The 11,979-nt window shown below is 42.8% G+C and overlaps 1 protein-coding gene across 1 annotated transcript; it reads right to left on the minus strand.

Moving 5' to 3' along the window:
- Positions 1-284: 284 nt before the first annotated feature.
- On the minus strand, positions 285-10,461 carry LOC138617435 (activin receptor type-2B-like). Its single transcript, XM_069692470.1, has 11 exons — positions 10,277-10,461; positions 7,775-7,982; positions 5,685-5,800; positions 4,928-5,079; positions 4,621-4,764; positions 4,261-4,404; positions 3,269-3,417; positions 2,919-3,033; positions 2,257-2,395; positions 1,860-1,987; positions 285-1,545 (listed from the first exon to the last, which is right to left on the minus strand). Exons 1-11 carry the CDS (start codon positions 10,326-10,328, stop codon positions 1,351-1,353), a joined length of 1,542 nt encoding a protein of 513 aa, XP_069548571.1. The 5' UTR covers positions 10,329-10,461; the 3' UTR covers positions 285-1,350.
- Positions 10,462-11,979: the final 1,518 nt, after the last annotated feature.

Raw genomic sequence — 11,979 nt, forward strand, 5'->3', positions numbered from 1 at the left:
CAAATCCTTGAGTATCCTGGAAGAGTCACAGCAGCATAACGGACATTCAATGTATGGTATTCATGTTATGGTACAACTATGGCATTGCATTTGAGACAAAGGCAACCATTTGAGCTCTCCTTGCATGACATACAGTGACTGAGGTATCGGGGGACTGATGTCCGACTGAGTCTATTGAACAAACACCCATGGAAAAGAAATAAAACAGACATGTTGCTTACTCAAGTATGGCCCTTGCAAGGATACCCCCCGCCGCCGCCCCCCTTCCCCCCCCCCCCCCCTCTAATTACCTGTCCGTGGTTCTTTCTTTAAAAACACGCTCTCTATCCATCTCACATCATTTAGTCTCCTCACACGTACGCTCACAGACGCCCACACAGACAGTTCAAATTAAGAATGTGTAACATCGCAACTCCAGACAGCATCCGTCAATGCCCCTGGCACTGGCAAGGGAGTAACTCTGAATTTCAACAATTAAAAAAAAAAAAAAAAAAAAAAAAAGAAAGAGAGAGAGAGAGTAAAGTAAATCCAGGAATATGTTCATGAAAGCTAGCTGGATAGCTTGGCTCTCAACTTAAGAGAAAATGTTCCAAAGAAGCCTACTGGATACCTGAGAGGTAGTTCCCCGAGGACAAAGACACTTGTCCCAAAATCTTCAAAAAGTCCAGAAAAGTCCAATCCAACTGCTCAGCTCCCATCCAGCTCTCTCCCTTATGATAAAACAGCTGTGCTACGATTTTTTTTTTTATTTTATTTTATTTTTTAAATCTTTATTTACTCCATTCTGAGGAATTCACAGGTTTAAAATAAGGGAGCACAGTCCGAGTTTAAAAATCGAGAAGCTTCGACCCCTGAGGAAGATGAATATATTTTGTTTTAACAGTCTCAAAATGGTTCCTCCGAGGTGTGCAGCACGTCGTCTGAGGTTTGGAGCACAAGGTTCATTTAATTTGGCCGCAGACGATCATGACCACGACAGGAAAAAAAACCCAAAAAAACACAGAGCAACTCATGAGGTAATAAAAAATAGACTAACACAGAATAAAATACATGAGGTAATGACGACATTTAAAATTTGACACATGGGTGTTATCAGATGTGCCCATCGCATAGCTTATTACTACTTTAACTACAGCAGATGGATGTGTTAGTAAGATCTGACTTCAAAACACAGAAAAACAAACAGGAAAAAAAAAATACCAGTATTGGGATAAAATAGCAGCTGCATTTAAGTTGCTAGTTGTTTTCTTTACGTCATTAAATATTCACGGAGATCCGCTGAGTTTGGATTTGAAAAAGAAATAAAAAAATAAAAAGTCGGGAGCTCAGGTGAAGGATGGTGCCACCCATTCAGGTGCTGGACTCTTTGGGAGGTAGGTCCTCGTTGATGAGAGACGTCACTATGGAGACGGGGCTGTCTGAGGTAGTGCTGCCGATCGTCCTGGCGATCTGGCTGATGCGCTCCTCGACGCAGCCGGCCGACAGTCGGGCCTCTGCGTCGTGGTCCCAGCATTCCTCAATGGTTTCACACATCTGGCCTAGACCCTGCAGCCATAAACTAGAAGTTAGAACACTGCATTTGTTTTTCACTTTTCTTATTAAAAGGTTGATCGTTTGTTTATTATTTCGAATTGACGACCATTTAACTTTATAAAAAAAAATTAAATCCAGCTTTCTCACTGAAATTCTAGACATTACTGACAAAGTTCCAGAAGGAACAAAAAGAAAACTGATTCAGAGAAGAAGGACCTCAAACGATCGAGCTTCATTCGCTGGAAAAAAAAAAAAAAAAAAAGGATGCACAACATCCTGGTATTGCTGCCGAAATTTCCATTAGCTATTCTTCCACCGTTACTCACAGGATGTTTGAGCCAGAGGTCCTTGATGGCTGGACGCATCTTCTTGTGCACGACCACATCCTGCAGATCCTCCAGGGATGGATGCTGGCCTATTTCATCCTCGAACGGCAGCATGTATTCGCCTGTACCTGAAGGGGTGGGGGGGCAACAGAGCGGAAAGTTTGACACAGAAATCAAGTCAAGAAAAGAGTGCCGTGCTTTTATTTGGAAAATATGTCCAATCAAAACAAGAGTTCTGTATTTAACGAGTAACTTTACACGCCTTACAACTTTGGCCTTTGATCACATTGCTTTGCAGACAAAACGAAAACTAATTCTTCGTTTATTAGTCCGGCCTGAAGCTAAGAGACCTTTTCGCCTGTGGGGGGAAGCAGCATTCCTGCACGGCTTGACTCACCGTCTGTCTCGGCGCAGCGGGACACCAGCTCCCACAGCACCAAGCCCATAGCATACATGTCTATCCTCAGGAAGGAGTCTCGCTGAAAGTTGATGGCTCCCTCGAGCACCTCTGGAGCCATGTAACGCCTCGTACCCACCTGGACGCACAACGGATTCAAGTTTATACGAGTACCGGCCAGATGGCAGTCAAGGCTACTTCTTCCCTCAAACCTCATCGACTAAAAGCACATGTGGGTTTTAAAAATAATCTCTAAACAGCAGTTCATCGGGTATCGTACCCTTGAAACACAAGATGATACGGAATAAATAATAAACGTGGCTTTGGCCCTTAAAAGTCACTTCCTGCTCGCGACTCAACAATTAATGTGCCTGATCATGAAGCAAAAGGAAACTATGCTTTAATATCAACAGAACTCATTACTCTTAGATCCTACTTATTTTTAAAAAAACAGTCTCTTCAAATAACATTAAATATGAATGACTATGAATATGAAGGACTGCATACATTTTCACCCATTTCAAGTCAATATTTACTAAAGGGCGTTTATATTTGAACAGATGAGCGAAGCCTGTGTAAAATGCTTATGAAAAATTAGAAGACGTGTGAATGCGTTGAGAGTCTGTGCAGACATGAAAACTAAAATCCGGGTTATTTCATACCTGGCCGTGAGTGTCTCCTGGAGGTTTTCCTGGTTCGAATCGTACAGCGAGCCCGAAGTCTCCAATGATTGCAGTTAAATCATCCCGTATCATCACATTCTTACTCTTGAAGTCTCTGCGGAAGTAATTTCCCAACAGTCATTACGATGCCTTCATTATCGTGATGTTTAGTCACAAAAGTCACACAAATTAGTCCCCAGACTTTCAGGGTAAATTAGAACCTCAAGCACAACCAGAAGGGAGTGTGCTAATTTAAGGTTTGACTTGAAATCAGAAGCAACAATCAGAATTTTTTTTTTTTAAAAGAGGTCCAAAGATTAAATTCATGAACTCCAGGATCAGTTTCCTACCGGTGTGCAATTGTGGGTTTGGGCCCCTCTCCTTTGTAGCTGGGAATGTCCTCATGGAGGTAGGCCAAGCCGCGGGACATGGTCTCTGCTATGTGACACAGCTCGGTCCAGGTCACAGTGTTACCCTTCAGGTGGTCTGTCAGCGAGCCCTGCTCCCACACAAACGCACGAAAGATCGAGGATTACCGACTGCACAAGCATCTCATTTTTAATCCCTTTTCTCAGAAGCTCTGCAGTTAGTCAGTGTCCAGGGAGGGAGCCAAGCAGAACTGAAGAACTGCAGCTTGGATCCCGCCAGATAGTGACGTCTAGAAGATTTACTAACGGTCTAAATTCATACAAATACAGCGTTAAAAATACAAATATAAATGCAAACCTGAGCGGTGATGAGAAAATAAGTGTAACTAAAGACATTTGTATCGTCGCCAATAATAAAAAGGTGATACGAGGACGAGCCTTGAAAGTCATCACACGAACATAATTGCCACATTTCGCATTTGTGGTTCTGGCAATTATTGTTTAATTCTGTTTTATTACAGGCCAATGAACAGGATGTTCTATGTAGCCTCAAGGTATTTTATGACAGCAGCATTATGTGGAGCAAACACGCAATATTGTCTTGTAATATCTCACATCAAATGCAAAACATAATTATCTTTTACACAAGATGCTTAAAAAAAACACACAATTGTGTAAATGTAAGCAGCGCAGCTCTATGGCTTTAAGATACACTGGGAACTGCAGATCAGACGTATGCGAAGACATTTTTTAATAAAAAAGCAGCACTTTTTGGAGGTAAATAAAAACCTCAACCGATATTAGAAAAGCAGTTCTGGTCAACATAGAGGCCCTATAACTCCCTATGAATTTGCTTTGTGTCTTTATGTATAGGTCTCTGTGTGTGTGTGTGTGTGTGTGTGTGTGTGTGTGTGTGTGTGTGTGTGTGTGTGTGTGTGTGTGTGTACACTGTATGAGGGGACATGCGCGCTCACCCTCTCGTGAAACTCCGTGATGAGCCACAGCTCCGTCTCCAGGTTGGCTCCGTGCTTCTCTGCAGCGATGTAGCGCAAGATGTTCTCATGTCTCATGCCCGGAGTGATGAAAATGTCCCGCTCATTTTGCCACGACTGCTTATCCTGCGAGCAAAAGCAGAAGAGTTGTAGGGTTCAGGCCTTGAAAGTCCTTTTAATAATGTCACACAAGGAGTCTAGCAATACCTTCAGAATACTGCGGGTGGGTGTTTTTTTTTTTTTTTTTTTTTTCCAAAGCTCGAAGGATATATATTTTTCAGAAAATCTGGTGTTTGGTTATGGTGTGGAAAAATTGCAACTGAATCAACATTGCTGACATACCTGAACAGGGAAGATCTTCACAGCGACATATTCATTCATTAACTGGGCTTTCCACACGCAACCGAAGCGCCCCCTGGCTTTGATTTCCAGCAGCTGCAGTGGTTTCAGACCCACCAACGGCGATGGAGGAACAAGTCCAGGATCCTGATAGAGAGGTGGGGAAAGAAAAAAAAAAAAACAGGGCAACGCCGTTCTCATTCTACTGATAAATACACGTCTGCGTTTACAACGCGGGAAAGTGACGAGCGTGACGTTTACTGATGTGACTGCCACTTTAAAGTGGAGAGTCGCGTGTGGCCCGTCTCACCTCGCTCAGGTCTACATGGCCGTAGGGAGGTTTGCGGTGGCGGTACATCCACAAGGCCAGGACGAGGGCCAGGGACAGCACGCAGAGCGGCAGCAGGGAGTACACCAGCACGTTGAGCAGGGACGGCACTCGGGATGGAGGCCGGATTTTCACTGTCGAGGAGAAACGGGAATAATTACAGCGTGCCAGCTTTGTGACGTGCAGGTTATTAGCGTCAACCCAAGCGTCCCTCGCAGGCCGCGAGAGCTGGTTGATTTTGAAAGAGCAGGGTAACGCGTCATCCGGATTGTCCCAACCTTGATCCTCAACTATGAAATCTTTGATTACAAACTGCACCAAACAGCCGAGTGACAGTTTGTTAAAAACTTTTCACATTTTTTTTTTTTTTTTATCTGACGTAGTAAGCTGATAATCAGCACTGGACTATGCACATAAAGATACGGACTGATGCAACATAACACACAAGCATACAAGTCAAATAACCTCAGTGTACTTTTGCATTCCGGAAACAGCGCGTTGCAAAATCTGCAGAATTCAACAGCACTGTCCTTAATGTGCAATCTTTTCTTAATGTCTCACATTTGGCTTCAAATAAACTACAATTGATTTTTAGAGAAATGCAAAACATAAAAAAAATGAGTCTCAAACCCACCGAGTTAACGAGAAATAAGAAAAGAAACATATACAACTAAATGCAAAGGTTTTGTAAAAGGGGTCGCGGCATCAGGTAAGTATATAGTGCGCGTTCGCCGCTCACCTCGGTTGCCGCTGCCAGTCATGTCAGGAAGGTGGGTGAATCGTTCATTGCAGTAGTTGCCCTCACAGCAGCAGAAGAACACCTGAGGGTTTTCCTCCAAGCAGACGCACTCTTGCCTAAAAACAACAGATGACACACGGACGTTATTGTTCTGAGAACTAAAACCAGAAACGAGTCCAATCATCAGTCAGACCAAAATAACAGTGTTGAACAGCCGGGCAGATGAGAGAGCCTGGCTCTTGTTGTCCTATATCTGCTATACCAGGAAAGGCAAAGCAATATTTGTCCAATTTATTGTCCTGACTGTTGAACACTTGCATCCCTGGGCTTTGGCTGGTACTGACTCCAATGTATGAGGCGCAAAGACGACATTTTATGAAGTACTCGACCGCTGGGTGATCAAAACTTTCTTTTTACTGTAATCATTTCATCTTGTTACACTCTTATTAAGTTAGCAAATTATCCGATTTCAGAGGAATCGCAGGATTTCTAACTATATGCATTCGTGACTGCAGATACCACCATTAATCACTGTGACATCAATTGTTCGAAATTTTCCCACCTGCTCCATTTGCTCCAAATGGAGCTTTTTCCCCTCAGATTAAATTGACCCCTGATAAATTTAATTTTCAACGACCCATTATATTCCTTCCGTGGTTTAAATTTAACCAAACAGCTCAGGCCAAAGTTATTTCTGTTTGGACGCTCAACAGCTTTGCATCTAGAACCCATAATTTGTCTAAAAGCCATTCTAGCCAAGCTTTTTAACGCTGTTTATGTCTACATTGTGAGAATCCTCCAATTTCCTCAGTGTCACTGAAAATAATAGTCATTTAGCTGCTTTTCAACAACTCACAGGAACTGCATATCACACAGCTGACTTTATTAAAAGGCCACTAAACACTGCAAGAAAGACATCCGATACACACACACACACACACGGTAGTGTCGTCTAGGATCAATTATATCGGTTCTCGTTTCTCCAGCTTGCCCCCACGAGCCACCAGAGGTCTCCAGCTCGTTCCCGAAAGCTGCGGCTGGAATATTAACAACGGGAAGGTTTGATTGTGCCACAACTCGACACAGGCTTGCTGATAAAAGGGCCCGTTTAAAAAGCCCCCTCCTGACTTACAAAACCCTGAGTGGCCCGGTGCCACCATATCTATCGGCACATCACCAGGGTGTGGACACCCAGCTGTACTCTGCACTGTCGCTGAAGGCTATCTGGCTATTTGCAGACGGGCTACATGAGAGCTGTACTGGTTCCAGAGCGTTTCCCCAAACACAGATCCCTTCTTTTGGGAAATGACTTGCTGGCATCAACTTCTTAATATATTGTATATTTTCTGCTACTCTCTGATTTACAACATTGAAAACTGAATATCTGGGCTTTTGACCACTGATCAGACAATCCGAATATGCGTGTTTAAAGGAAGTGCCGCATCTTCGTCGTCTCAGTAGACGCGTGTGGTTGCTCCACAAACGTACATAACTCGTTGAGACCCGTGGTGGGGATAAAGCCTGACAACACCTTTAAAAAAAAACAATATTAAAATGGGGCAGTTAATTAGGTAATATATCTTACATTATTGTTTTGTGTCACATTTTGTCAAACCTTTTAAGTTCAGCGGCTGCCGATTTTCCATGTTGATTCATCTGTCAAGTTACTCTTTGAAATGTCAGAAAAATGTCCTCTACAACATTCTCAGAGTATGAGAGGATATCTTTGAATTGCTTGTTTTGTTAAACACCAAGGCTAGAGCCCAAAGATACCCCATTTTCAGAGATGTGAGAAAAAAAAAGCCTCCTACTCACAGTTGAAAAGCTACAACTAGCCAATCCTTGGCATTTTTTTTTTTTTAAGTCATTTGGCTAATTGACAAATAGTTTCAGCATCTCATCATTTATTTCTGTCCTTGAAAATAAGAGATAAAAAAAAAAAAAAAAAAAGGATGTAATGAAGCGCTTGTGGGTACTGAGGCAGATTATTTCTGTTGTCATCGCAGCCGGGCACTCTGGGTACGAGCCAGACACCTAAAATACAAACGTAAAAGCACGGTGGCCCGGGTGCCCTCGCTCGGTGACCCGACCTGTCATAGCAGTTGAAGTCATCCAGCCAGCAGCCTTTCTTCACCAGCTTGATGGTCCCTGAGGAGTTGAGCCAGGAGGCATAACAGTGCAGTCGCTTGTCCTTCTCCCACTCGCAGCGCTCAAAGCCACTCTGGTTGGTCCTCTCCGTACGCCAGTTATCATTGTAGTACACGCACTCCCGGGTCTCTGCTTCGCCAAGACTGTACCCTGAGACGGACAGAAGGACGCAGTCAGCTCACATCGTAATGAATTGAAACTCAACAGCGGAAGCACAGACATATGGCGCAGGATCCGCTCTGTGCCACGAAGAAACATCTCTGAGCGGAGCCTCTATCATCACTCGGGCATGTGGCCAAGTTTGGGAGCTCTCTGTAGTGAAAAGGGAGCTCCTCAGGGCTAAGAAATTGTTGCTGAATACTAGTTCACAATAATCCTATTAGCTAAGAGATCTTTTCGGAGAGTAAAAAGGAAGGAAAAATGACAGAATTTAATTAGCTATAAAACAACGATATGTCTTGCCGAAACACAGCATGCGCACACCGGTACGCTACTTCTATAGATAAGCCCTCCTGTATCCTTCTTGAGACACATCTGCAAAGACAGATAACACCTTCTTCTTTAAAGGGCTTTTAACAGGAAATACGTACTCTCCCTAAACTGAAATGTAACAATAGCTGTCAGTCTCCAAATGTTGAATTCTTTAAGGGGAAAAGGCTTTTCTGATTCCTTCTATCGGATTAGTTCTTGGACACACTCACACGGAAGACATATTTGTGATGAACATTAAAGCAGATAATATGCTGTACATGTCATTCACAGTACAGCTTGGACATTCATGCCTAATCTTTGTTCACAGAGGAAAAATAGTGCCTGTCTCTTTAAATCCCTGCCTATAGGAGCCTGCCCATCCCCCAGTGTTACCCCCACCAACCACACACACACACACACACACACACACACACACACACACACACACACACACACACACACACACACACACACACACACACACACACACATTTAGCATCCAGCATCATACAATGGACTTCATTATAGCATACAGGGATGCATGCAATGATCAAACATCATGCTCATTATAAAAAGGAGGGAAGGAAGGTAGTAAGGATAACACACACACACACACACACACACACACACACACACACACACACACACACACACACACACACACACACACACACACACAGAGCAGTGATGCCCAATGCTCCATTGAGCCGAGATGGTATTTCTGATATCTGTGGTCACATGATCCAGGAGGACTTTTACTACAAGATCATCCCCCCCAACCCCCCCCCCCCCCCCCCCCCAAACCCCCTCCCTCTGACACTTACTGAGCCTTTTACACCACAACATGAATTCTGGAGAAGCAGCTTACCGTACACCCTAATCTATAAACCATAAAGGCATTAGCCGCCGTGCTATTTGGCATGCATGAGACAGCTGTGCCTTGAACGATAGTTTTATCACAGTTCGAGGGACAAACCGAAGGGGATAGTATTGTTATTGTTTTTATATTAAAAAAAAAAAAACTAAACTATGCAGCCAAAGCAGGACATACCCCCCCCCCCCCCACCCCCCCACCCCCCCAGCTACAGGGAAGAAGTGTGTTTCCACGCATTAAATTCCTGCTCTCCAACGAGTCGCACTAAAACACTACCAAACAAAAGAAAAGAAAAGAAAAAGAACCCCAAAAAAAAAAACAACCCTCGTGTTCAATTTCACGTGGTACCAAGTCCAAAAAAAAAAAAGGGGGCTTTGGGGAAACCGAGCTGCGTGGAACAGTAACCTCCGATTTACCATAAAGACGCGACTTCAGACAACAGCTGCCGTCTTACTCAAAACCAAAACGCCATTGATTTACGAAGCTCCTTTCCAGAGGAAGCGTGTTTTCAAAGCTTCTTTAACCGCAAACAAGACCCGAGATATGTCGCCTCTAAGGTTTCAGGATGTTGACGCAGCTGCTGCCTTCTATTCCTGCCACTGTTGAGGGAGGCGAGGGGGACGCAACAGTTTTAAATTTGGGTACATATATATATATATATATATAACCTATATTTATAGCATAAATGTATTCACTAACAGTACTACGTAATGCGTGTGATTTAAAAAAAAAAATGTTTTAAACTGGAAAAATGAAACGGCTATCGCTCAAATCATTTGCGGAGTGTAAAAAAAAAAAATAATAATAATAATAATAACGTGTGTCTTTAAGGGCCAAACAGAGAAAAGGAGATTACGATCGGGAGCGTAAAAAAAAAAAATCCCAGTTTGAACGATAGTAGCTGTCCGCTGCCAACAAAGTTTAAACAACTAGTAAAAAAAAAAAAAAAAAAAACGTGTACTCGTTCGCGGGTCGACATTTCAAACGCACCACCAAAACTACATTTTTTTTTTTTTTTTTTCCCAATCAAAATATCGTCTGCTTTTGGGACACGACAAAACTGTTGCAAATTTCGGAAGCAAAAGAACGGCCGTTTTACCTGCGCATAAAGTTCCCAGAAGAAGTGAACAAGTCAGCCATGAAAAAGACATGTTCCGTTTTAAATACAGGACAGAGATTCCCCCCGCGTCCCGTCGCGAACATTAAAACTCAGGTTGTCCAAAAACATCAGTCCGGGATCAAAACGACCACAGGCCTCCGGTCCCTCCAGCAGCCTAAAACAACCACCTCCACCACCACCACCACCGCCGCCGCCGCCGCCACCTCCTCCTCCACCACCACCACCACCACCACAACGCGTGTCAACAGCCGCGACGCTGCAACAATGTTGCTAGAAAAGATAGGAGCGATTAATTGACTGCCGGGCTTGTTAGTCCGTTAAAAGGTGCAGCGTTTCCCGTCGGAAGTGGATCCACACACAAAAAAAAACCGAGTAGGAAGCCGTTAAACCATCCGAGACGAAAGCTCAGCGCTCTTCTTCTTTTTTTTTCTTTTTTTTTTGTTAAGGTTATTCACTTGAATAGTAGCACGGCTGCGTCGGGAGGTCGGTCGGGGTTTACATGCATGTTACTGATCTGTGTCCAAAATGGCTTCTAAATGGGGAATGGGCTGCAAAACAGGGAAACCCGGATGTGTAAACACAAAGAGGGGAATTCAGGCAGCCGGCGAGTGACCTTAACGCGACACCGCAGATACGCGCCTGAAATGACTTTATTCTCGCCTCCCGTCGACAATTAACCACATTTTTTTTAAAAAATTGTTTTATTTTTTACGCACGTTAAAGAAGAAACGGAAGTGCCGGAGGGAAGACGTGCGTTTTCCAACACCGGTGTTATTGTCCCGGTTCCGAGCGATATTACACTTGCACTTTCTGTAGTCAGGATTTGGGATGTTAGTCTTCTATTCGGTTCTCATCGTTTAGCTCCGGGTTTAAATGATATATATATATTTTTTTTAGTCGGCACCTATTCAATTGTATAGGTTACATTAAATTAGAACGCAATGTTATAAACAGCTTTTAAAAATAACACTGAAATTATTATAACTGAGAAAAACAGCAAAAATCCTATCGATGTGAACCGGCTGGTGTAGCTTTGACATATATATATATATATATATATATTTTATAGCAGTAGTTTACAGATACGAAGCCTGGACAAATTCCAAATCTAAATGTATGAGGTCGTATTATTTACGTAATATAGGCTACCATACCTCTTTCGTCTGTATAAATTTGACAAATATCCCTAGCAGACTCATAAGTGTGATCAATTCTGGGTTGTTTTTTTTCTCTTTTTTTTTTCTGTGAATGATCTTTTATGCATAAGTGGCAGTGCTAAAAATAGCTGACCTAATTTGGAGTAACATGATACAATAAATGCTATTTAAAAAATGTATTCGTTCTAATTACTCATTTCCCCACCACAGTGTTACATCTAAAATAGAGACAAACCATGGCACATTGCAGCATTTTTTAAATTTTAATCTCCAAACAGGAACCTAGACAATGATATGTCATTCTTTAGAGTCTGATTTCTTAAGTGTGTTTTGTGTGGTCAGGACGTAACACCAAAAAGAGTTCAAGTCCACGTTCTTTTCTTCTGACCGATTATGTATACTTCTCTTTTATAATCTCCCCATTTAAGAATAAATGCTTAGAGCAAGTAATCAAGGTGTATTTTTGACAGAATAGTCACCTATTATTATAACATTTTAAGGCATGCAGTTTTACCTCTAAGCATT

Source organism: Brachyistius frenatus, unplaced genomic scaffold, assembly GCF_029030835.1.
Source record: "Brachyistius frenatus isolate BFR_SWC_R1_liver_20210118 unplaced genomic scaffold, ASM2903083v1 Contig_12, whole genome shotgun sequence".
NCBI classification, from domain to species: Eukaryota; Metazoa; Chordata; class Actinopteri; family Embiotocidae; genus Brachyistius; species Brachyistius frenatus.

Coding starts and splice junctions, on each gene's coding strand:
- LOC138617435 (XM_069692470.1), bottom strand. CDS start 10,328: ATGTCTTTTTCATGGCTGACTTGTTCACTTCTTCTGGGAACTTTATGC. Junction 4,765..4,927: donor GCCATGTAGACCTGAGCGAG/GTGAGACGGGCC, acceptor CCTCTCTATCAG/GATCCTGGACTTGTTCCTCC. Junction 4,405..4,620: donor TGAAGATCTTCCCTGTTCAG/GTATGTCAGCAA, acceptor TTTTGCTCGCAG/GATAAGCAGTCGTGGCAAAA.